The sequence below is a fragment of the Gossypium raimondii genome, chromosome 3 (assembly GCF_025698545.1).
Source record: "Gossypium raimondii isolate GPD5lz chromosome 3, ASM2569854v1, whole genome shotgun sequence".
Classification (NCBI taxonomy): Eukaryota; Viridiplantae; Streptophyta; class Magnoliopsida; order Malvales; family Malvaceae; genus Gossypium; species Gossypium raimondii.
This window is the reverse complement of record NC_068567.1, coordinates 53,234,762-53,262,195: the sequence shown is the minus strand read 5'-3', so window position 1 is coordinate 53,262,195 and position 27,434 is coordinate 53,234,762. Positions and strand designations below refer to the sequence as shown.

The 27,434-nt window shown below is 32.8% G+C and overlaps 2 protein-coding genes across 4 annotated transcripts; one reads left to right on the top strand and one right to left on the bottom strand.

Annotated features, from left to right (window-relative positions):
- Positions 1-20,948: 20,948 nt before the first annotated feature.
- On the top strand, positions 20,949-23,585 carry LOC105794686 (uncharacterized). Its single transcript, XM_052628522.1, is given in 4 exon segments — positions 20,949-21,917; positions 22,784-22,812; positions 22,815-23,021; positions 23,242-23,585. Coding segments are annotated over 4 exon segments (927 nt in total). The 5' UTR covers positions 20,949-21,255; the 3' UTR covers positions 23,271-23,585.
- Positions 23,586-23,699: 114 nt separating this feature from the next.
- Positions 23,700-26,646, bottom strand: LOC105794684 (probable serine/threonine-protein kinase PBL28). 3 transcript variants are annotated; one of them, XM_012623975.2, is made up of 7 exons: positions 25,949-26,646; positions 25,688-25,875; positions 25,301-25,499; positions 25,059-25,222; positions 24,872-24,976; positions 24,272-24,394; positions 23,700-24,179 (listed from the first exon to the last, which is right to left on the bottom strand). In XM_012623975.2, the coding sequence occupies exons 1-7, from the start codon at positions 26,094-26,096 to the stop codon at positions 23,961-23,963; spliced, it is 1,146 nt and encodes a 381-aa protein (XP_012479429.1). In that variant the 5' UTR covers positions 26,097-26,646; the 3' UTR covers positions 23,700-23,960. The 3 variants fall into 3 exon arrangements, with proteins under 3 accessions (XP_012479429.1, XP_052484481.1, XP_012479430.1); XM_052628521.1 differs by having other exon boundaries at positions 25,301-25,556; positions 25,967-26,643; XM_012623976.2 differs by having other exon boundaries at positions 25,967-26,642.
- Between the last annotated feature and the right edge of the window lie 788 nt (positions 26,647-27,434).

Sequence of the window (27,434 nt, the reverse complement as noted above, 5' to 3'; positions counted from 1 at the left end):
GACGTCCCTCGTCTGTTACGGAGTCAAAGTCAACTCGTTTGGAGCGGAGACAACTTGGTCATAGGAGGGAAAAAGGTATGACCGTTTCGTTGAAGAGAGGTTCTCTTTTGAATGTAGGTTTTGAAAAGTTAGGGCACTGTGTTCGTGAAAATCAGACTCAGGTTAGTTTTGATTTGGCAGCGCACAAGTCGAAGGCTAGAAGTCTTCCAACTTCTAGGCACAGATTCAACTCAGTTAATTCCCTACATAGTTCAAGATAGGCCCGTGGCGGGCTTTGGTAAAGATGGTGTTGTAAAAATTCGTGTCAAGGTGGAGATTGTTAGAGTTGTGTAAACAAAATTCTAAGAGATTACTTGCAAGTCAAGTTAAACAAAATATATTTTCTTTCTAGAAGATTTAGTATTTATGAGTATAATATATTTATATTTAGTATTTATTAGCATTGTTTATTTGATCTACTAATTTAGCCTATAAATAGGTTATTTTACAACCTTAGAAAATACACCCATTAGAGATTAGAACTTATAACACATTTAGAGAATTTTGTGTTTACGTTTTGAGGGTTCTTTTTTTTCGAATTTTTAGAGTTTAGTTTTTATCTCCATCTTTTGTACTCTTCGTTCTTTTGTCATTATAGTAAAATTATCTTTGTCCGTGGTTTTTTATTCTCTTTGGAGGGGTTTTTCCACGTTAAATTTGTGTGTTCAATTTCTCAATTTATTCCGTTATTTTTTTACTTATTGCTTAATTATGTCAATCCTAATATTAAATCATTTATCTATTTAAATAGAAAAAAGAAAGAAAAGAAGTTCATCGTTTTCTTTCAAAATTCAGATCAATATATATTGTGAGTCAATTGCCACTAATATTATTTTGTTTATTAATATTTTATATATGCTATTTTTATTTTTAACATTAAAACATACTTTAAATCATATTTTATTTATTATACTTTAAATCATACTTTAGATTTGATATATTGACAAATTTTAACAATAATTTTAAAATATAAGAATATTTTAAAATATTTTAATTAAATAAATAAAATTAACATGCTGCATATATAGGAAACTCGTTTTTTTATATATAAAAAGGTTTGTTTTATTATTTTGGACTTTAAAATTTTAAAGTCTTTTTTATATAAATTTTAAAAAATTAATTTATCTAGTAACTAAAAATAATCAGTAACTCTTATATAATATTTTCAAGAATAAATTTTTGCAATGGAAATATAAAGTTGTTTTGACTATTTTTATAACGACCCCAAATTTAGTGATGTCGAAAATGCGATTTCAAAATATTATTTTCATAAATCAAGTCTGTAAATATAAAATAGAAATATTTACGGAGTTAATGAGAATATAATAAAGAAAGGTCAAGTAATTTAGCTGATAAAATAGTTAATTAAAGTTCGAGACTAAATTGTAAATGTCTAATAGCTATTGAGTTTTAATTAAGAAAATGCTTGAGTACCTAGATTATAATTATTCCAAGGACCAAAATAGTTATTTAACCATTTTCCATCACGGCTTAGTGGATGATGATGTAGATTTCCACTTTGTTTAGCTAATTGTTAATCAAGTATAAGAAAATATTAATTTGACTAATTAAATAAGTTTAATTAATAATAAGCCATGTATAAAATGAAGATAGTGGGAGGAAAGATGAGAATGCTCATCTTCTTCCATCGTCCCAAAGAAGAAGAAGAAGAAAAGAGGAGAAAGCCTCAAGTATTCAAGCATTTGACCATACTAAAATTCTTAGGTAATTGAGTTATTCTTAATCAAATTTTTATAAATTTGTGATTATGGGAGTTTGTTTTAAATAGCCCATGTATCAACTTGTTCAATTGTTAAGCTTTTAGCAAGTTGCCATTGTTGTGGAATTGTTAATTTAGGCTTGGATTTGATAGATATTAAGCTTAGATTATGATAATGACTAAATTGTAAAACTAAATAAACTTGTTAGTTAACTTTGTAACATTAGAGTTAGGAGTAGAAAGTATAGGGTCCATAATGAAAGAATGTGAAAGCAGATTTAAATTCGATGCTAAGTATCGAAAGATACGCATATCCCAACTATAAGGACTAAATTAAATAAAATAAAAAATTATGTGTGATTTTGTATTTGGATGTGGATTGAATGAAATTTGATATCGTTTTATTTATTTATTTATCGTAGGGTAAGATGACGTCAGCCTATCATAAGGGAAAGGAAAAGCGAGAGTTGTAGATGAATAACTACGATTATCAGTTTGCATGTTTATGATTTGAGTGATATATATATTATACATGCATGATTGTAGCATATAAGATATTAAGGTGAGATGATTAAATTGTCTTATGACTTGATTTGTAACACCCATCATCCAGTCCAATCGCCGAACCCGAGTTACAGGATGGAATGACAGTCAATGGAATTGTTACATTCAAAACTAAATTCAAAATATCAATTGACATGCAATTCTTGCATATATCATACATAACAAACAAAATCGAATCTAATTTGAGCTTACGAAAGCTTTAAAATTAACCCGGAAACAAACAGGGATCAAATTGTAACATTTTCTAAAGATAAATGTAATCATGCAAAACAGGTGTTGCACGGTCGTGTGTCCAAGCCGTCTAACTCTTTAAATTCATGTGGATCAAATTGTAAAATTTCATCAAAAGTCACACGACCATGTAGCTTGGTGGTGTAACAAACTGAAATCGTGTGAAACTTAAATGACCAAATCTACAGTACTCGCACGGGTGTAGGCTAGCCTGTGTGACAATTGGGAACCGTGTGGGTTCAATGTTGACCATGTCTAAACATGTTATCATTTAGAGTATAAATACCACACCAAAAATATCAGTGATGTCTGCAAGTATATGGGTCAAATTATAGTATAGATATGTTACAACAAAACACTGGTAAGTATTCCTAGGATCGTACCTAATGGAATATGAATTAAACCAAAAATATATTTCTACAATAATAAGTCTAAAATAGTAATAATTAAAAATTATATTACGATAAACAATTAAATAGAGAATCAATCATAAAATAAATTAACTAAATAAAAAACAAAAAATAATCAAACACCCAAATTAAAATAACAGGTAGAAGATTAACTTGTTTTAGTGGTCATAATTAACTTAAAAATTAAGGTTTAGGTAGAATTGACTATTAACTAATTGGTATTACCTCTTGGCCTCTACTAATTAATTAACCAACATGTACTTACTTATCTCTCAACCTCGCTTTTTTCATTGGGATAAATTATGATTTACTCGATAAACTTATCTTTCGACCTCGTTTATCCTAGATTACTTCTTAAGGTCATCACTTTTAGGATTTAAGCACACATAATTTATTACCAGTTAATCCCGCTTGGGAACTCTAATCCATTAGTTAATTACTCTGTAATACCCTATATTCGACCCGATTGTTAGGTTTGGATACCAAATGTAACAATTAAATCATACTACTTAACAGGCTTCCTAACTTGATTCAATTATAACTTAAACCACGCAGATTTTCAAGCCCAATGTAATCCCTGCAATTCCATTTTAGCTTATTAGATGATAACTTTTTTCAGAGTTTAACCTTCAATTTAAAATCTCCATTACACAAGTATTAGAATTCTTACAATTGTTTTGCCCCACCAGGCTTGTATATTTATAAATACAACAACCTGGAATTTAAAGTTTCGATTAATTCATTCTCATTTATACCCCAGGGCACAGCCTCTAAGGGTGCCCCTCTATATACATGATACTGCTACGGCACCATTCGTGTGGACTTGGCAGTATCTGGCTTAGTCCCTCCATGGTCCTTGAGTCATTCTTTAACCTTACATTTAGAGCAACGCAAAAGTAAGTCCATATGAACTTAGTGAGGTTCTATGGAGTAGTACTTATAGAAACTCTTAATTTGACGAGTAAATAAGAATTAATGTATAGATTTAAAACTCCCTAAGTGACTTAAGGGATCCCGCAGGTTTGACATGGCATTGTTGACACCTTTACGTGTTTTGAACTAACCAATGGTGGACATATTGATAAGTGTGGTCGTAACCGTGCTTTTCCAAACACCCTATTTATGGGGCTTGACCTATATGGTTTTAGCTCAGACTTCCACGTTTGCCTTCTTGATTTGATTCATCATAGAGTAACCATATGTGTGAATACCTATATTGACGATTGTTGTTGGTGGACTATCAGATAACTCGCCATAACTACTGGCTTCTTACATTAACCCCCTCATTCCATACGGAGTCTAATTCTAAGTTTGTCGGCTTATTCTCAACAATATATTTCTTGTGACCTACCCTACGTACAAATCTCTCCTTAAAGGATAACCTATTTACTGATGCCCTTATTGGAGGCATTGGTTATGGATCATGTGTGTTGGATTGGCACCTCACTTTCTCGGCGGTCTCTAACCTATTAGAGAATCCTATAGGACTTCCCCATTTAGGTCAATCCTATCGAGATACTCCCAATGTCCAATGGTCTTCCTCACGGACTCTCTTTTCCTTAAGTTGTCCTTGGCAGACTTCTACATCTACTAGTCCCATAGAGACTATCCCATGCCAAAAAGTCGTGACAGACACCTTCTTTCTTTGAAAACCTCTAGGGGACTTTATCGGTCCTTTAACTTTGAGTTGACATTCACTTTTTCAGGATCCTTTGATGGACTACTCACTTTTCTGGCTGCTCCTTTTATCGACCACTAATAGGATTTCAACTACGATAATCCATTATGTATTTGCTTACCCAACAATGGTTCTACATCAACTCAGGCGGACTCTTAATGGAAAACACTAGATATGCCCATATGTTGAAGGAATTTCCCTTTCACATTAAGACGCTTTTATCAATTCCCCATACCATCGCATTTTGACAGATCCTCTTATTATCACATTTTCCCATGTTCTCAGTCATGCCACAATCATTTTGTCTTACTATTCGTCGCACGAGTCATACGGTGACTTCCCTTTTATGCTTTGACGGGCTTTCTGATTCAATGTCCTAGTGGACTTCATATGTTGTCATAGCCCAGCTATGGTCTTACACGATATAGAGCCATGTTTACTATCCTGGCAAAATTCATATATTTCTATAGCCCAACTATGGTCTTACACAATATGGTGTCATGTTAACTATCTTAACGGGCTTCATATGTTGCCATATCCCAGCTATAGTCTTACAGGATATAGTATCATGTTTACTGTCTTGGTGGACTTCATATGTTGCAATAACCCAGCTATGGTTTTACATGATATGGTACCATGTTTATTGTCCTCGCAGACTTTATATGTTGCCATAGCCCAGCTATGGTTTTACACGGTATGGTGTTGTGCACCTATGATTGTGAAGAATTAGTAAGCCTCTTTTGAGATGTCACCCCGAAAGACCTATATACCGTTTACATGATGTCGCCTCAAAGGAGCAATCGATAGATTGACATCACGATGTCGCTCTAGCAAGCCAGTAGATTCATTTCACGTTGCCGCCCAAACTTCCTCGAACCCCATAACAATCCTCCCATTCCTTTAATACGCCAATTTTTCCTATCTTCAACTAACCTACCAATGTACTTCCATTCGTACTTTGCACATAGCGTAATCATGCATTACAATCCATATAATACTACCTTAAGGAGTACGCCGCACTATACTACAACCACATTTAATTCTATCATATAGACATACTTGTATATTTTCATGAGTTCAAACTACCTTAGACACGCATATCATGCCCATACATCGAAATCATATACTATCATAGGTTTCAAACAAAACTTAGAACAGATGAAAACACAGATTATTCAAGCAACACTCATCCCTAATCATCCAAGATTAGATTACATAAACTCACCTTACATTCATTGTCCTTGCCAGTTAGCTTTTCCATATGTCAAAGCTTCCATCATCCTGACAACTAAGCACGACAATCATATATTGGTTAAATCAAAGGTATTCTAATCTTAAAACCCAGAACTAATTTATATATAAACTTATTAGGAAATCCTTACTCTCATTCATCCTTTAATTTCATGAGTATAGAAAGACAAGAAAGGTTACCAGTTTCTCAAATTATCTAATTCCAGACTTCAAATCTCACAACCACTGCTTCATGCAAGGCTCTCCCAAATTTTCCTCGATGAAGAGTGGAAGATATTTGCAAAAAGAATTAAGAAAATTTCCTTTTGCAGGAATATCCCTTCTCACCAAAATTTATAACTCCTCTTGCACGGTTTTCGTAGCTCAAATAGTCATGCATCGACAATCATTGTGTCTCCCACTATGGAACCAACCGGTTCCATCTTAACCAAACCAGGTTTGAAACTGAACTAACTGCCCAATAGCTAAAAAAATTTCAAAATTTCCTAGTAGAGCCCTCCAACTTTTAGTTTTATTCAATTTATCCCCATCTCTTCTTTAAATTTGGGTCATTAATGAGAACCGAGTGTGACATAATCCCATGTCCACTCGTTAATCTTTCGAGAGATTTAACCTCTCACAGATTTAGATGCCATAACTCTTAATCGTAATTTAAACACGTAAAAGAACACAATAAATTAGAATAAGATAAAGGTAAACAATTACTCAATCAATTGAATCTAATGTGGTCGGAGTTATATAATCTCGTAATAGTTAATTGATCTTTGATGTTTGAATAAGAACAATGAAAGAAAACTAAATAATTCAGTATAAAAGACTTAGGTTCAAACCGAATCTAGTTGAAAAGAATAAGAAGTTTTTAGAAACGAAATAAAAATGTAATAACACGTAGATCAACTAACTACAGCTCCTAACGACCTCCCTTAATTTAGGAATAGCCTTACTACATATAAAGACATTTAGAAGCCTTACTAGGCAAATTAGAAGTTCTAGTCTCGAATTATATCGATTGTATGGACGAATTGAGCCTTCTCAATCCTTGCTCCCCATGTTTAGCCATATGTCACGACACATATTGCCTGTGTCGCGACACAACATCGACATCTCATACTTGGTTTTCTGAATTCGTGTGTTGCATCTTGGGAACTCATGCTCTACTCGAGTGTCATCCATGAGGCTATCGGGTCTCTAAATAATCACCAACACACTCAATTGAACACATTAAAACTACCTAAGACCCACACTGGCATAATAGGTTAATAAATGTCAATTTATGTCTAAAAACACTTATTTTTGTGCTTAAGCTACTAATGCTGAAAATAACATAATTAATCCTAAAATGCCTAGAAAACAAACCCCTAAAGTGTTGAAATGTACAAAAACTACCACCACATTTTGTGGCAGGTCAAATGCTTCCTAATTTTCAGTTGACACATGGCTATGTCACTAGCCTGTGTGTGACACATGATTGTGTGAACAGGCCGTGTGGTACAAAATATGCCATTATGTGCCTAATTTGTAACAAGGCAAACCAAAGGTTCAAATGATGCATATAAGGCCATTCAAACCTGCACAAAAACATTCGAAAAACATGTCTAAATATTCATTCAACCAATATGCCACAGTTGGAACCACAAACACAAAGATTACCTAAAACTTTACAAGTCAGCCACACTTTTCAAAACAAAACATTCCAATAGCCAATATGATAATATACCAGTTCCTTTATGACTTTCATGTCACCTTAACTCAAACAAACCATAGCCAACATTGGCCATTATGCATACTTAGGGTCTCTTTGGATGAGCGTTTATCTCTAGTGTGATGCGTTTAGCTTTCTTGTTGTCTCATGCTACAGTATTGCTATAGTATCTAATCTTATCGCTATCATTGGTTTTACACTAACGGCGGGTAAACGCACCGTCCATCCAAAGGGGCCCTTAATAACTTTTAACTTTAAAGCATGTAACATTTAAGATGCTAGCACAAGCTAGATCCAAACATCACCATTCAAATGAATATAAACATTTAACAAAACTTAAACACATATCATATAATCATAAAGTACAAGTATTATATGCACAACATAACCATTAACATCCAAAATGACACTTATACATATCAAGTCTATATACATGCCACAAAATCAAGTTTTGAACAATTAAAAAGTCTACCGAAACTGAAGCTGGGTACTGTGAGGTTTGGAGTGATCCAATCTGTCGAGTTCGCAAAATGTCAACTATAGAACCAAAAAATGAAACGAATTAAGCATTACAAATGCTTAGTAAGTTCATAGGTATTAAATCAATAAACTTACCTTATTTCATAATTAAACAAACTGAACAACTAATTTAACTAAATTCTTGTCACAACATTTCACATTCACAAGGTGAGCATTTCGTATGCAACCACATAACAGTCAATTTGTTCAGTACAATTCAATTCAATATCATTTCATTAGAACTGTCGAACATATACTTCATTTACTCAATCTAGTAATATAACACAAAAATATTTATACAATCACATCAAATTCCATTTATCACATAACATTAGTGAATACATTTTCTTTTAAATAGTTAGCCTGATGAACTAAATAAACATATATGGATATGTTGGTAAGCACACCACACCAGTAGGCACCGTAGTGCTGAGCGATAGGCATCGAAGTGCGAATTAGTAGGCACTGTAGAGCAAATTAGTAGGCACCGTACTGCGAATCAGTAGGCACCATAGTGAAAATTGCGTACAAGTGTGCAACTAACCCTATTGGCATGCCAATTGTATCCTATCCTATATTCATCCGGGCTCAATATGCATATTAGGACAACTCTTTAGAATCCAGCCATTTCTCATCCTTTTATACCGTTTTGAATACATTTCAAAATGCAATTTATATAACAAAAACTCATGATTTAAGAACATTCAATACATTTACAAACATAAATTCACCATATTACCAGGCACAAATAGAAACAATAGAAGTGTAAGGGACTAATTTGTAATTTTTTTATTATATATCGGTTGATTCAATTTTGATCTTTATAGTAATTCATTTCAAAATATCAGTGTCAATTGCCTTATAAAATTCTATTTAATGCATATGATATCCTATTATCACTTTTCACAATTTCCTAAAGTTTCATATTTTATTCAATTTAGTCCCTAAAACTGAAACTATCATATCTTTCACATTTAAACCTCGTTTCACAATCCGATTTCAAATACATCCTTTCACAACCATTTACAATCAATAATTATAGAAATTTCCTGTCAAATCAAAATATTTTCATTTTAGTCCCTAAACTCAAAACTAACCAATTTCACTTTACAATTTAGTCCTTAATCAAATCTAAGCTTACAACCAAGCTATTTAACATTAAAAACCATCAATGGCAACATTTCAAAACTTTGAAAATTTTACAATTTAGTACCCAATTATCTAGATAAAGCTACAATGATTTCAAAAACATAGAATTTACGAGAAATGGGTTTCATATTCACTTACATGCACATAGCTAAACTTAATATATCAAAAATGGCTTATTTGCTTATTTTCTTGTTGAAGAAACGGTGGAAGAAGGATGAAGATGATGAAGATGATCACTATATTATGTTTTATTATATTTTATTAATAATTTAACATTATAAATGTAACACCCCTAACCAGTATCCGTCCCTGAAATAGGGTTATAGAGCATTACCAGAGTTTTCAAATCAAATGAACACATATTTATAAACATTTCATATCATATCAATAAAAGTATTAAAACCAAGTCAAAACATACATATTGTCCCTTAAACAAGCCCTTGAGGCCCAAAATACACGATAGAAACAAGTTGGGACTAAATCAGAAGCTTAGAGAATTTTTCAGAAAACATTGAAAGTTTTCAACACCGCAGGGGTCACACGGCTGTGTGAGCATTCACAATAGGGACATACAGTCGTGTCCCAGCTCGTGTCTGTGCCCGTATAACTCACTGACTTGGATCACACGGCTAAGCCACATTCCCATGTGCCAGGCCGTGTGTTAGGCCGTGTAACAGCCTGACTTGTAACCCTTCGAAAGCTACAGGGGACACATGGTTGTGTCACCTGGTTGTGTGTCACACACAGTTCAGACACACGCCCGTGTCTTTATCCATGTGGATGAAAATAGACCACTTTACAAGCCATTTTTCTCACCCAACAAAGCATATACCTACAACCAAAAATACATATATGCACAAGCCATAACAAGGCACCAAAATCATGCATAATCAAGTCATATACACATGATATAATGTCATACAACCCATATGCCCTTAGGCACCTCAAATGACAAAATATAAACATGTACTATCATGTACTCCATTTTTCCAAAATAATCAACTAACTTCCAATCAAGATTGAATCAATTCAAACTATTGAATTAGCTTACCATAACCTGTTAAATAGTACCAAGTATGTTATTCAATCATTAACATTAATAAACATGTATGCCTTTCATAACAAGGCACCAATTCACAATAAGTTACAATACTTATACATTATGCATACTTAACTATCATTTCGCCTTCCATCATTCAACCATATCAAACAATTCGTCAACCATTTTAATGCTAATATTTACATGCCAAAAACTAAGTTCATCTCATCATTAATGTGCCATATCACAAGCCAAAACAAATGGCCATTTCAACAACCAAAACACATGGCCAACAATAGCCAAAATACCTATACATGCCATTATAACCAAAGTTAAACATTTAAAAGTACCAAAAAAGCCAATGGATAGTGTGATATAGCTCCGACAAACTTCCAACCCAAATGAGCTTCCGATTCTCTATAAGATACAAAAAATAACACAGAGTAAGCATTTAAGCTTAGTAAGTTTGTGTAACTTAAAACATAACTTACCATTTAATCACATAATAGGTAAGATAAACATGACATAATCCAACACAATTTGGCTAAATGCTTAAACATATAAATCAAACATGTTAGTCATGTAAACACATATATGAATCAATATACATGGATGAGCACAACCATTAATTAAGTTTCCTATACATGTATCATCCGTTTCATTTCTCAATATACCTTGTATCATTATTTCCCTGTAATTCACATATGTCCCTGTAATAATTCATATTGAACTCTTACCATTTCGTATCAGAATATTGCCCGTTGAACCATTTAGAATACCGTTGGATACCCAGGATAGGTCACACATAATGTTCTAAATCATATAACTGTAATCCATCAAATCCTGCACATGTATGCTCTCACGAGCTGTAAATCGGTATGCTCTCACAAGCTGTAAATCGGTATACTCTTACAAGTTGTGGGTCAGAACATAGCTATACGATACTGCTCACACGAGCTGTGGAGTATTCACAACACATGCCGGACCTCAGCCATCGGTAGGATGTTCAGGACTAGCACCCAAATCATGCAAACCCTAATGACAAGTCATTTGTATCCTATGTATTTCTAAGGTTCAAACGGGGCTCGGTAATTATTATACGTCGTTGGATATGAAATCGGTATCTATATATATATATATATATATATATATATATGACATTTCACAACACATGTATAATTCAATTAAAAACATATAAACTCAATTTAATTACACGATCTTACCTCGACGAGTATACGTAGATACGGAGGCGTCTAACCCGAGACTTTCTTTTTGCCCCAGTCTAAAGCCGTACAAGGTCTATCTTGATTTATACGAATAAATTTAACTTAATTCAGTATATATTTTATTCAATTTAACCTAAAATCATATTTTGTAAAATTAACATTTTCCCCCTATACTTTTAATTTCTTTACAATTTAGTCCCTAGCTCATAAAAATAGAAATTCATGAAATTCCACCACAACCCACTATACTCGAATATCAATTAGGTCCCTAGAAAGCCCTATATTTAATTTATTTCATAATTTCACCATGTAAAATTTTCTATTTTTCAATTTAGTCCCTATTTGACAATTTCACCAAAATCCCTTTACAAAAGTTATTTATCTAACAACAACTATCCATTTTCTATCATCAAACATCAAAATTCATGTATATTCAACAATGGAAAAACCCTAATAGTTTAATAGTTTCACAAATTAGTCACTGGGCTAGCTAAATTAAGCTACAATGATCTCAAATATATAAAAATAATAAAAAAATGGGACAAAATACATACCTAATCAAGCAAGACAAGCATGGCCAAACCAAGCTATGGTTTCTCTTTGCTAAAATCGGTTGAAATGTTTTATTGAAAAAGATGAAAGCATTTTACCTATTTTAATTATCATTTAATTACTTAATTACTTAATTAACCTTTACAATTAATCAAAATTTCTATATTGCCAAACCATTCTCATCCACTAAGATATAAATGGTCTAATTACCATATAAGGACTTAAAATTTAAATTTCTATAGCTATTTAATACCTTTAGCTACTAGAACTCAACTTTTGCACTCTACGCAAGTTAGTCCTTTTGTAACAAATTGAGCATGTAAACGGTAACATTTCTTAACGAAATTTTTATACGGTACTACTATCATGTTGTAGAAAATAAAATAAAATTTTTTACTTCATATTTGTGGTCCCAAAACCACCGTTCTGATTTTACTGAAAATGGGCTGTTACAATAAAAACATATTTTTCTTTTACACATAAGCACCAACCATCCATTATTCTTTAAAAGTGGATAATTGCCACTTAAATCATTGAAATATTACCATACAAGCCCTTTTATCCATTAAAATTGATCGCCTCCAGGCGTACCAATGTCCAAGGTGTGAATACTTCAACTAAAGATGTGGAATAAAGGCGGTGTCTGCAGGTATACAGGTTAGGTTGTAATATAGTTATAATGATGGGTGAGTACTCCGAGGATCATACCCAAGGGAGGCAAGTACTAGATTAAATTTAACCTAAATGCAAATAGAATTAATTAGTAATCTAGGTAAATCAGATTACGACAAAACGTAAAGAAGAGATTTTTGGGTTTTTATGAATGAATAAGAATTGCATAAATAAAGTGAACTTTGAATAACTAAAATATAAACTTAATCAAATCTAAACATGGGTGATTAGCTCACTTCAGTAGTCATAATCAATTGTTGTCTCAGGTTTTCTTATTTAATCAACTAGTCAATACCTTAGCAGATCTTCCGATACGTCCACTGAAATGCTGAGTCGACAAGAACTACTTATCTTCCGACCTCACAGCCTAGATCAATTTAGGATTAAGGTGCTCACTGATAGGTCATACCAAATTTGGGTTAATTATCACCTTGATGACTTCTTAGGGTTGTCAATGGTTTAGATTATTCCTTTCCTGAACAACTGATCCATTAAGAAATCCCTACAAAATAGTTAATTATTCATATCTCCACTCACTAATCCCTTATAAGAGGATTAGCTCCTCATGAAATCTATAAACACAGTAAACTTGATAAATAATATATGCATAAATAATAAATCAAGAGTGAAGTTTAAGAGAATTCTGATTGTATTTTATTAATGAAAGTGCAGAAATCCAAAATAGTTTGATTGCATCTACGAATCAAGTTCTCCAAAGAACATGAATCAAAAGAACTAAAAAGAAATCTAAACACTAAGAGAAAGAAAAAAACTGAAAACTAAATTACAAAGAAAAGATTTGAATATCAAAAGTTGTCCTTTAATAAGTGTTTAAGAGCTTATTTATAGAGTTAGGGTTGCTGTTGTCCTCAACCCTAGGTCAGCTGACGCTATTGTATTTAAATTTTGATTGTGCAGAGTAAAACTCCTCTAACTCGTAAGTGTTTCCTGTACAGGACTGATGTTGCAACACCCTAGTGCATGTGTTGTGACATCAAAGGCAGTATGCTGAGGTTCAGGGTAGTTTCAGGTGTGTGTCGCGATATCCAATGGTTGTGTTGCGGCACCAAAGGCAATCTCAAGATTCTTTCATTTTACTCATTATGTTGCGATATCAAGCTTTCCGTGTTGCAACACAACGACTAGTATTGAGTTTGTACACCCTCTGATGATTTCCTGCACACTCACTAAGTACATTAGCTCACCTTTAGGCCTCATTCGACCCCTAAGGTCAATAAAAGTCTCCAAATACATTTTTAATTGGATTTAAACAAAACTATAAAAACTTAACTAAAACATAATACAAATGCTTATACTTAAACTCCTCAAGTGTGAAAACTAATTTAATCTGCTATACCAAATTAAGGCAAATAAAAAATCTACAACAATTAACTTTTACAATTTAGTCTTTGTACCTTGATTACTAACCGTTCAATAAAATTACTGACCAAAATTTAATATAACACTATAATGAACTTGTAAATATTAATAAATAATATTTACTGACACGGTCATCAAAAAATAAGGTTTCAAAATTGTCGTTTTCGGTACCACTGAAAGACGTGTTGTTACATGATTCGTGATTGGTGAAACTGAATATTGAGAAATTAGACTTAAGTGAATTAAATAGAAATAAGTAATATATAAATTTATAAACGTATTATATTATGAATTGATTATAGAAATGGTATGGAATGATGGTGTGGAATATGTGGTGATATGAATTTGATAATATTAAGTTATATGAATTGACTTGTGTTAACAATATTAAATGATATTGAATATCAAGAATTTGGACTAAACTGAATATAATATAAAATATTGTGATATTTTTTATATATTGTATATGATATGAATTATTCTATATGATATTGAATATTTATATATATGTATATGAATTGATGATAAAATGAAATGAGATTATGATATATGAATGGTTGATGCTCATTTGAACTTAGTAAAAGGCTAGGCTACAATCGGCATGCCAATAGGGTCATATGCACGCAAGTGTATGGGATAATTCATGATGTGGAGATTATGATATGTTATTTCGAGATCCAACATTTGTTACGGATCATCAAGCATTCATTGTCTCTACGGAGACCTTGGTGTGGTGGAGGGATGTATTTGAATACATACATTTGATGCCTACGGGTATTGCACTACGGTGCCTTGGTGTGGTGTAGTTATGCTCAGATGAGCTATATTGGTGTGGTGTAGTCACCCGCATGTCTTAACCCATTTTACTAAGATTGCATTGGGCGAAACGTTACATTTAATTTTGAAATCGAAATATGACATGTGTATTAGTTAAATGATGTTTGCAATGATTTGATAATATAGAATGGTATGACAAATACATATATGTGAAATATGTTTCAAGATAGCATGTGAAAGACCATGCGAAATGGTTTGTACGAGCCCAGAGGATCGATATGAAAATATAGCAAATTAATAAATTCGATACGAAAATGGACTAATGATACGTTAAATGGCTTGAATTGAAATGAAATTAAATGTATTAATGCTAATACAAAGTAAGGTTTGATATGTTATACTGATGTAATTAATTGGTGGCAATTGAGATGGAAATACATACATGATTAGTAATAGATTGATAACATGATATGTATAAATTAGATTGAAATTGATGGCATTGTATGAAAATGAAACACTTGATATGTGATAACTCTAAATTATATAGATTTTTTAGCACATTCTAAGTAGTAATTCATGTAAATTCGAGTGTTTCTACAGAAAATTTTTAATTTTTATTACAAAAGAACTAAAATGGAAAAAATTAAAAACAAATCTCCATTTTAATATTTATATGCTAAATTTACATATTTTTGCCAAATTTGAAGCAATTTGGTGCAAAAGGAGAAAAGATAGTCTTGCAACTCACCTTTTGACCGTCAAATATTGTAGCATCCTGTAACACTCACCATGAAAAGGAGGGCTGGTAATTAATCAGCTTTAGACGTCCAATTAATTAAATTTTTGAATCATGGGTCAAACTTGACCTAGCTCAAAATTAGATCACTGAAGTGGGCAAGCCTGCTACTTAATTTGAAGCCAAATCATCCATTAAAGAGGAAAGAGCCCAAATTCGACAATGGGCAGCCCACCCTGTAACACTCCTAATCCTAATCCGTCGCCAGAATAGGGTTACAGAGTATTACTGGACTTTTCAGATCAAATACGAATATTTTATATCATTTAACATACATATTAGAAACTAATCATAATCACTCATATTGTCCCTTATATGAGCCCTTGGGGCCAGAAATACATGTTAGAAATGAATCGGGACTAAACCAGAAACTCAGAGAATTTTTCACAACATTTCAAAATTTTTCTTAGGTGCAGGAGACACACACCAGTGTGGCCAGGCCGTGTGGCTCACATGGCCAAGAGACACAACCATATCTTAGGACGTCTGGGCATTTAAAGTGGGGCACACGGTCGTGTCCCAGCCCGTGTCCTTGCCCGTGTAACTCTCTGACTTGGGTCCACAGCCAAGCTACACACCCATGTGCTAGGCCGTGTGAGCATACTAACTTGTGAAATTAAAGTTAGGGGTCACACGGCCAAGCCACACACCCGTGTGCTAGGCCGTGTGAAAATACATGGGCATTCTATTTCTCAATTTTAAGGATGCGAGGGGCATACGGCTAGACCACTTGCCCATGTGTTAGACACACACCCATGTCTCTGCCCGTGTGGATGAAAATAGGCCATTTCAAGGCCACTTTTCTTACCCAATTTTGATTTCAAGTTAAACACTTCAAATTGCACTCTCATAGGCCATAACAAAGCCTCCAATACAACCAACCCTAGCTCTAAACATATCATATTGTCTCATATATCATAGCATTTAAAAGTTACCATATTGATCAAAACACATATACACATATTTATGCTAATTATACTATACTATTTCAATCACCAACATGCCTATAAACTTTCATTTAACCATACCAAACCCATATCAAGCATGATAAACTACCTACATATGTATATAAGTTGATTGTAAGAAAATAAACAAAATGTAATTCATATTATGTACATAACCAACTTTGATCAAACCATTCCAACCGTATACATGCCATATAAACCATAATGTACGTTGCAAAAACTACTAGAACAAGTTAGATAGTGTGGCTTGATGTGTTGATCCGATCTCCTGACCTTACGATAATCTACAAGGACATTAAACAACACAAATAAGCTTAATGAAGCTAAGCAAGTTCGTTAGGTTAAACATAAATCTTACCGAACCTAATATATCAAATCAATAAGCAAATTATTCATGCAATCTCCTTGTCAATCACAATTTTAATCGATCAATCCACTTATTTTAAATCAATACCAATAATAACAAGTCTTTCAATTTCAATTACATAAGTCACTTACCTAATCTTACCAAATAGGAGAACGACTTACGGATAAGAGTACATCATTATCAGAAACCCGAAGGGTGAACAAAAGCTCATAAAAGCTAAACAGAAACCCATAAGGGTTGAACGAGAGCTCTTAAGAGCTGAATGGAAACCCATAAGGGTTAAACAGAAGCTCAATAGAGCTGAACGAAAACTTATATGAGTTAAACAGAAGCTCGTGAGAGCTAAACAAAAAGTAAACATGAAAGTTTGTAACAAATGCTGAACCTCGATTTACTTGGGTAATTTGATGTCACTTTCCTCCAATGTCGTCAATTCATCAATTGCTAAATGTATTCATATCCCTCATTCCATTTAAATCCGAACATTCAATTCAGTTTTGTAACTTTAACAACATTTCATTTTTAACAGTAGAATAAATACATAATACCATTCATCAAATAAATATCAATATAAATATTTAAGTTTAACCATACGAACTTACCTGGGTTAAATTGTAATATTTGCAGGAGTTTAGGGACTATTATGCTAATTTTTTTTCACGAGTATCTACGGGCTCTTAATCTAAAATATAAAGTTACTCATTCATTAGAATATATTTCAATCTCAATTCACTTCACAATTAATACCCTCAATTTTTGAATTTACACAATTACCCCAACTTTTGCAATTTAATCCCTTAACTAATTAGTCTATCAAATGAACTAATTTTTCTCAATTGATAATTTATCTAAATATTCTAGGCTATCATACAACCCTTGATAAATAGAAATTTAATACCAAACCCTAATATTTAACCTTTTCACAATTTGGTCCTAAACTCAATATCTATCAAAATTACCATGTAAAATTATCATACAACAAAATTAAAGCTCTAAATCCATGTTATTTCATAAAAATAACCAGTATCCATCAATGGTAACTTTCAAAATTTTCAATAGAATCAAAAACTAATAAAATAGTTAGTTAGACCTAATTGTAAAAGTCTCAAAAACATAAAAATTTCAAGAAAAAGGTAAGAATTAAACTCACATGTAGCAAAATAGAAAATTAGCTTCTTAAGAGCTCTTAAATGGTGTTTTTAGGCTGAAATTTAGAGATGACATGTCTAGAAATCATTTTAGCCATTTGTTTTATTTTTTTTCTTAATTTCACCAAATGACCATTTTGCCCCTAATTCACCTTATTTTGTTTTCTTTTCTCTGCTTATGCCGCCTTAGCCATCTCTTTTTGGCTCATTTACTCTTTAAGTCCTCCCTTATTTACCATTGAAGCTATTTAATCACTACTTCTCTTAATTAGCAAGTTTTGCACCTTTTCCAATTTAGTCCTTTTTAATTAAATCAAAACGTTAAAATTTTCGAACGAAACTTTAATACTACCTTAATGACACTCCGTAAATATTTATAAAAATATTTACGGCTTAGTTTATAGAAACGAGGTCTCGATACCTCATTTTCTAAATCACTTGACCTAATAAATCCTTATAAAACACAAATTACTAATGCAAAAATCTTTCTAAAATCACAGAGACTTGTAAATACTAAATAATAAAATTTAGGAGCTTACTCTTCGGATTTGGTGCATGTTTAATCTAATATTTGAGAAAATTAGGTTAAAATTTGTAATAATTCCAAATAATATTATTACCTTACATAACCTCAGGATTTATGTGATTAAACTATTTCAATATAGAAATATCATTGTTACCTCACATAATTTTTTATGCTTATTAAAAACACTAAGTTTTTGACATAGATATATGCTAGACTTAATAATTTAATAAGTATGAATTCTTAGATGATGCCTTAAAAGGTAACCTTAAAGTCGGAATAGACATAGAAATATGCAAACAATAGGTTAAACTTAGGACTTCGAAAGAAGCCAAAGTACTCTCAAATAAAATATGGTTAATAAATAGCTGATTTGCCGTAGGATTTCCCGTACATCATTTGCATTATTTAAATATTTATGAGTTAGGAAGAAAAATTATTCTAACACATGCATACTATTGTGATTGCTCTTAAAAACTTGCATACTTATTTCTTTATTTATTTAATTTAATTTTAAGCATACTTAGGTTAGTTTAATATAATTAAAACCCATCACTTTAATTTATTTTCATCACCGATCAATTTTCTTAATAGTTAATTTTGCAACACTTGATTCGTATAAAGCAGTTCCTGTGGAAATGATAACTCTTACTCATTACTTTATTACTTGTCAACGATTGTGTATACTTGCACATCAATCGAATTATTTCGAGACAATATAATATAGTTGGAATGTGATCTTGCAATAACATATATGTATCTTGTTACCATGTTATTTATATGACTTGAATCATGTTATTTCAAAGTGAATTGTGTTCAAAAAGAAAGAAAGCGAGAATCAAATCAACAACATTAAAAGATGTATAACAGTGCATGCATTGTTGCTTTTATGCGTCTTTTATTTTATATTCTTTCACATTTTAATTCATAAATTTAACAAATTCAATTAATTAACATGAGTTATTAAATTCAAGTAATCAATTTATAAGTTTATAATGTTCCAAATTCATAGTAGAATCTTTAATCAGAAACTTAATAATTTATTGAATCGATATCTTTAATTCCACTTATAAAATATTATTTTCATTTAATAAAATATGATTAATAGAATTTTTAAATAAGAAGGGTTAAATTTATTAAATTATTTAGAATTAGGATCAAATCGATAGAATATGTAAGTATTGATGATTAAATGTGTTATTATCTTGGTTAGAAAAAGCTTTCGTTATCAATTTAACGATGAGTGACCAAAATATGAATAAATTCAAACGTTAGTGCCTAAATTGAAAAATTTTAAATTTGGTGATCAAAATAGAAACGCAAGCATAGTTTGGGTGATCATTTGTATAGTTTTTCCTAGATTTTTGATGTGAAATTTAAACATTTTATTGAAATAATATTTTAATTAAAATAATTTTTATTAAAAATTATAATTAATAGATTTGCTTATATGAAATATCTATAATTTTATTTAAAATTTTAGACAATATGTCTGTTATAGAGAACTAACTTAATAAATATGTATTCCACAACTATGGGTGTTGCTGTAATCAATGAAAATTGTTACAAAAGGGTGAAATAAAGTATAAAAAATTGATTTTACTAAAAACTTGATTATTATAATGAAATATTGTAATAGAGGATAATTGTTATAGACAGAGTTGATTGTGTAATTATTTTGAGAGTAAATAAATAAAATAGAATCAAATAATGTTAAAAAATTTAAGAAATGAAGATATAGTTTACGACTAAACCTGATCATGGGTCAGGCCACCCGTCTAGGCCTGAAGGCTCGTCCGAAAAATGAGAGGGTTTGGAGTAAATATAGGCTCGAAAAATGAGTTTAGACAAAAAATAAGATCTGTTTTCTAAATGGGCCGAGCCTCGGATAAGTTTTTTTGGGCTGAGCCTGAACCTGACTAATGTTTTTTTTTCATGTTATTTTGCTGTCATTTTGTTATTATATTTTTAATATATTTTCACGTTTTTGGAAAATATCTATTTTAATATTTTGATGTATTTGATGTATTATATTTTTTAAATTTATTTTTATATAAAAAATTTAATACAGACCAGGTTGGGCTCAAAATTAACATTTATTTATCTGAATTGAGATTGAACAAAATTTTAAACTCATTTTTTAAGCCGGATTTAGAAAACGAGTATACATTTTGACTTCGATCTTACCCGAACCAGACCCTGATAAGGTATATATACACATTGGAGGAATAATACAACACGTGCCTTGAGACAAACATGGTTAGATTTGGTTTGCCCTCAACCGATCAAACTGGTTATCTATTTGTGTTCTTCCGTCACTTCGCCAGTTCACAAAATCGTAAATAAAGACAATTCTCACCAACGAAAAGAGGAAGACATTCAGTTATCAGATTTACCCTCAAAATCGTAAATAAAGATAATTCCCACCTACGAAAAGAGGAAGACATTCAGTTAGCAGATTTTACCTTGATAAATTATTCGATGATGTTTCCCAAATTTGTCTCATCATCAACTGGTTTTGATCTCAAATAAGTTAAAACAATTTCTATGGCAATAGCAGCAGCACCACCACTTAAGCTGTCTCCTTACTTAGATCCTCAACAACAGCCACGCTTACAAACCGAATTTAATCCCATAAAAAGGGTACCCTTCCTTTCATCTAGAAACCCTCTCCTTTGTGTCTGCAAACTCCATCGTTACAATTTCAAGTGTTGTCTCCCTTCTTCTTCCTCCACCAACTCCGTCACTCCAGCTCAATACTACTCCTTTCTCGATGAATCATATAGGGGAAGCCGTGTTTTAACCAATGAAGAGCTTGAAAAGCTCAAAGCTTTGGAGTCTTTCGTTTATCTTCAAGAGTTGGAATCTGGGTCGTTGTGGGTTCGGGTCATGAGGATTGAGGAGATGGATATGACTGTCGGGTTGTTGGCTTTGTCATTCGCTGAATCAATGCTCATGTCCTTGCAATACGAGGCTTTGTTGAGGTTCTTCGTGAAACAGTATTTGATTGAGAGGAGAGCTTCGATGCCACACGCTGTCACTCTTGTTGGGTTCTATAGAGAGGAAGGTGGGAAGAGAGGTGAGGAACTGGCTGGAACAGTGGAGGTTTGGTTTGACAAAAGGGGTGCTAACGCTTCTCCTCCTACACCTACGCCTCCCAGGAATTCTCCATATATTTGTAACATGACTGTCACAAAGGAGCTTAGAAGGTAAAGGGTTTCATTTGTTTTTCCTTCTACTTTTGTTTTAGTTTTCTGTATTCTTTATTTGGTGGATATTATTGGAACGGAATTATGACATGATGTTTTGTAATGTTAAAACCATATTATGCCTAAGTCTCTTAGTTATTGTGTTCAATTTAGTCCAAGTTGAGTTGTTCATTTGGATAATGGTGGCTGCACAATAGTAGGGTCAAAGATTATTGGTAGGTTAACCACCAATTGAAAGACAACGTGGTACTTGTAATGTTCAAGCCATTATGTAAAAAGTTACTCTTGTGGTCAATAAGCTTTCATTGCAGGTTGAGTTTTTCCTTTGTCAGTTTTTTCACATCTTTGTACAATGGCCTGTTCTTTGGCTCTAAAAATGGAAAAGAATTCGAGGCACAGAATACAAATTTTACAATTTGCTAAATCTGGGAATGATATTGATTGAATAATGTTGTAATGGTAATTCAGATCTCTTCCATTTAATTTGTGATGGAATTTTACATAGATGGAATTTAAATTTCATAGACAAGCTACTAGATTCTTTAAATTTAACCCTTTTTTTTTTATGATTTTATTGTTATAGCTCTAAAAGTCTCAATGCTTGATTTTTCTTGGTTCCATGAATCCTTATTAATCTGCAAATTCAAAATTTTCTAGTTTGAGAATGGAATCAAGAGGCTGACTAATTCCATGCATGGTATTTGCTATACTGAATTGTTGCTCCAATCCTTTGTACTTTAATGGCTCTTATGAATTGTAATTATAAAGATATTTTCTATGCACAGCTTGTTCAGTTTTTTTAAAAAAAAACTCTTATTTTTTTTCAATTTAATTAAATTGTTGGTGTTTGCATTTGAATCATTTAGGAGAGGCATTGGTTGGCATCTTCTCAAAGCAAGTCCCAAATGACTTCTTCAAAAGAGATTTATTTGCATTGCAGAATGATTGATGAGGCTCCATTTAACATGTACATAAAAGCAGGATACAATGTTATTCAGACAGATAGTATCTTTATCTTGTTGACATTACAGAGACGTAAGCACTTGATGTGCAAGAAACTCCCTGTATCTAACAGTTTCCCAGCGCCAGATATGTCAGAATCCGGTGAGGAACCTTCCTCATAAACATATAAGTTGCAATCATACTGTAATCATAACCTTTTGAGCTACGAGCAGTTCAAGTCATACACGATACCTTTATGTTTATCTTGTTTAATGAAACTCTCACCTCCTCTTCTACTGTTACTGTTGTAAACCTGTCAATTTTTGCTGCTTTGAGATGATTTAGTTCTTGTATCTTTCTTCTGCACCGTCTCTTTTCATAGTCCCAAATGGAGTTCAGAAAGCTTGCTAGGATCATCCATTTGGGTGGATTTCGTACTAGGAACTTGATGGCTACTTACAATATCGCCTTGTGTTTAGTTTATCATGTGCATGGTAGAGCACACTTGAAAGGTAAATTGTATCCAGCATATCCATTGCTTTTGTCATTTTTTGTCAAGTTATTGTCTTTAGCTCGTAAACAAACTTCTAATGCACCTCCTCTCTCCTGCTTTGCTTACGTGTTCTTGAGCATGAACTTATGATCAGGAAAGGGAGAAAACGAAATGTCTTTCCATGTGCTTTTGTCATTGTTGGTACAAATGAAATTAAAGTAACTATTTGTTTACATTTTTTATTTTGGTGCAGAATAGTTTCTAAATCACTGTGTTTATACAATGTATAATGCATCGAATTAGCTACACCAAGCAAAATATTAGCAAACAAACTGGTGATACTGGACTAGAACTAAAAGTACTGAGGAAATATTATCTCTTAAAAAGTTTCAGTTCTCCAATAGTTTCCTTACCATGGAATGACTTTCGACGTGGTCCTACTAAAGTTGTTTTTGTTTTGACTCATAGATAACTCAAATACCTTATGTTTTCATGTATTTTTCCCAATTGCCCTGGTAATAGTGTTTTTTCATAATTTGAAGTGTCCTTATTGTTGATAGGATTTAAATTTTCACAGCTGGTGAAAGATCCACATTTCTCAACCCATCCTAAAAGCCATGCCCTAGGCCTTTTGCATTTGTACAGAAAATCAGTCGGAGTTCTTTCAGACATTCTGACATTGAGGGCCTGTGTCTGCTCTCAACACGGACACAGCGTGATGCCAGGTTTGCAAACATAGCTATACATTCAATGGTGTATGAACTTCGAGCCATCTCTGGGTCGATCACCTTTCGTAATTTCTTCCTGTCATTCAGAATGTGCCTAACCTGAAACATGGACCACCCACCAACTAATATGTTGCAAGTCCTTGAAACTTTAGAACCATCGTCTCTTTGAATGAGAAGCTGTTATGACATACCTGGAGTACAAGGTTTCGGTCATTTGGTCCCTGGTTTAAGTCCACAGCTCTGCGTCCCGTCAAAAGCTCTAGAAGAACCACTCCGAATGCATAGACATCAGTTTTTAAAGTTAATTTTCCTGTCTGTCACAAGAAAATCTAGTTTAGTTGAAGAAAATCTGACATCTAATATTATTTTATTGAAGGTTAAAGAATGATCTATTTGCTCATTAAAGTTCTTCTTTCTAATATTTTAGACTTACCAATACTTTTTGTTAGGAATTATCATAATAGTGATCTGTTTGCATTTTACAATCTCCTATAGAAGTCTTATGCTTTGTTGGATTTTTGGGTCATGTTTAGCTATGTGTTTGACACAGTGAACCAAAATACAACTCTAAAAGTCTCAAAGAAACATATATGGAAATTTTTGACCTAGAAAAGTTCATAAATTTGGAATGCCCTAGCACCCACGATTCTCAGAATGCATGAAACTCAACAGTTTTAACATACGTTGAAAATCAGAGAATCTGATAAGATAATATTGAAAATCTTCAGACATGAGTATAGAGATCATGTAACTAATGTAACGAAAAGTTATTAAGACATAAGGATGCATACTGATGTATACTCGGGATCAAAATAGCCAAATGTGCCAAGAACTCTGGCAGTCACATCAGTCTCCTGGCCCTCTGGCATCAGTTTGGCTAGTCCGAAGTCAGATATCTGTGATGAGTAGCAAATTGAGTTTTAGTTAGGAATGCTTTTTAATGTGAACCCTTGATGAAAAAGTACTTATGTTCCTTACCTTTGCTTCGAAGTTGGTGTTTAGAAGAACATTTGTGGACTTGAAATCTCTGTGAACTATTGGAATTCTTCCATCAGAACTAGAATGGAGATAAGCAAGTCCTCTGGCTGCACCAATTGCCACTTTGAGCCTTGAAGGCCAATCTATTTTCTTCTCACTAATACCTATTCAGCAGTTTAAAATTGATGGATGTTAATTGGACAAGGGACTAGGTTAGAAACGGATTTTGAGTGGAAACCAACCATTTAAGTGATCTTGCAGGTTCCCTTTTTGCATGTATTCGTAGACTAGAAACCGATGCTTTCCATCTGCACAATAACCTATCAACGAAACCAGATTTGGATGGTCAAGTCTGCTCAAGATATCAACTTCTACACGGAACTCACGTTCTCCTTCAGCTTCTTTGAGTGGTGGCAGCTCCATTTTCTTGATTGCAACAACCTTCAGAATACAGAGAGAGCATTTGTATGTTTCCATCACTCTTTGCTACATTACTGTCTATAATATAGGTGTTTCATCAGAGGAATTAAAGTAGATATAGATGATATGACTGAGTTATTGAAGTAGCATAATTCATTCATCGAACAAGCATGCCATGCCTAAACAAACACCGAGAAAATTATGAATACCTCTCCTGATCGTAGAGTGCCCTTGTAGACTCGGCCAAATCCTCCTTTCCCAAGCAGATTCTCATCACTGAAAGAGCTTGTTGCCTCCTTCATCTCCTTGAGTGTGAAAACTGATGATCCATGGCACCGTTTTGTTGGCCGGAGTGTTTGATCTTCAATTTCCCAGTACTCTGCAGGTTTGTGAATCCCTGAAAAGTAGGTAGTTTAATATGTTGAAACTTTAAAAGCCCCAGCACTGCAAAAGGATAAAATGGTTATCACATGAAGAAAACAAAATACAGGGGTCAGTATGATCCTGGTTGTTGCTTCTGCGGCGCTTGTTCCATGCTGAGACTAACCGGAAAGGCATTATTATATCAATGCTTGATGATTGAATTGACTGACAAATGGAACAAGAGTCTAGTTGCATGGCGGTTGTGGAATTATGAGAATTAGCTAGGTGTCGTAAAATAAATGAAGATAACACATGAAGAGATCAAGACTTAGGCTACTTCTTTTATTAAGTGGATGCTCGAAACAATATAAAGAAAAGGAAATGGTTCTGAGGATTTGCCTGAAAGAGGTTAGATAGTACAGGGACACGTATGGAGCAAGTGGAGTTAGATTTAAAGAGTACTCAACACCATTTTTTCCAACCAACATATATCAGTTAGAAAGAGAGATGTAGTACTTGAAGGAAAAGAAAAAGCAGATGAAAGGGCAAAAATAAAATAAAAAGTTGGTTTTGAAATTGAAGCTACTGTTGCTATTGCTATCTTTCCCTCCCTCCATTCAAGTTTATTAGCTTTTGAAAGGAGAAATTGAGGGTGGGTGTTGAGAGGGTGCTTTCATAATTTCGTTTTAGTGCCAGACTTGTGTATGATTAATTTCCTCCAAACCGTCGGCTCTCACTATCTTAGAAATTCAAAACGTTATGAAAATGACAAGGTAAGAGATTGGTCCATATTTATTATTTCATTTTTAACAGCAATGTGGGGACTAAGATACCAATTCTTTCTTGCATGTCGGCATTCTTGGTACCGTTATATATTATATGATGAAAATGGGTTATTTTTAAAACACTCAAAATTCTAATACAAAAGGATACTGTTTAGTGCTATTAAGATGCTTGTTCAGAACAAACTTAAAGACATGCTTTTAAGGACAAAAAAAGAGAAGATAGATCAAATAGGAGTTGACAATTGAATCAGGATGCCAAAACTTGAAGCAAGGTTTTGCAAATACGTACAAGAAGAAGAGTATTATAATAAGATTGTATTAACTTGAGTAGCATGCCATTAGATAATGACAGATTACCATAACGACTCATGGGCTGCTTAGTCGGTCGAAAACCTATAAATGATCATAGGTTGGTTGCAATGCTTGAGATGCTTATAGAGTTTTAATAAAGAGTAAATATGCATTTTAACCCATAAATTTGACGATTTGTATAAACTTGGTACTTGCATTTTTTTTATTTAATTGGTATGCAAGCTTGGATTCCGTTAACTAAAAAAAATACCTCGATAACACCATTAATTTTAGCTAAATTCACCGATCCTTATGCAACACGTGCACATTTAAAATAAGAAAATATACTCAAGATAAATTAGTTTTAATAAATAAAAATGGGAATTTGGAAATGCCTGAATTATAAGTGTTTTTCATTAATTAATTATTTTTTATGAAAAAAAACGATTAAAAGTCATTTGCTTTACTGACTTTTCTTTTATCGAAACCTTATCAATCACAAAAACTCTTTCTTTCA

What these genes read in the sequence shown, in the direction of transcription:
- LOC105794684 (XM_012623975.2), bottom strand. Translation starts at nt 26,096, where the DNA reads ATGCAACTAGACTCTTGTTCCATTTGTCAGTCAATTCAATCATCAAGC. An exon ending in ACACCAACTTCGAAGCAAAG is followed by an intron (nt 24,977 to 25,058) that starts GTAAGGAACATA and finishes TACTCATCACAG; the next exon opens with ATATCTGACTTCGGACTAGC. An exon ending in TTGATCCCGAGTATACATCA is followed by an intron (nt 24,395 to 24,871) that starts GTATGCATCCTT and finishes TTCTTGTGACAG; the next exon opens with ACAGGAAAATTAACTTTAAA.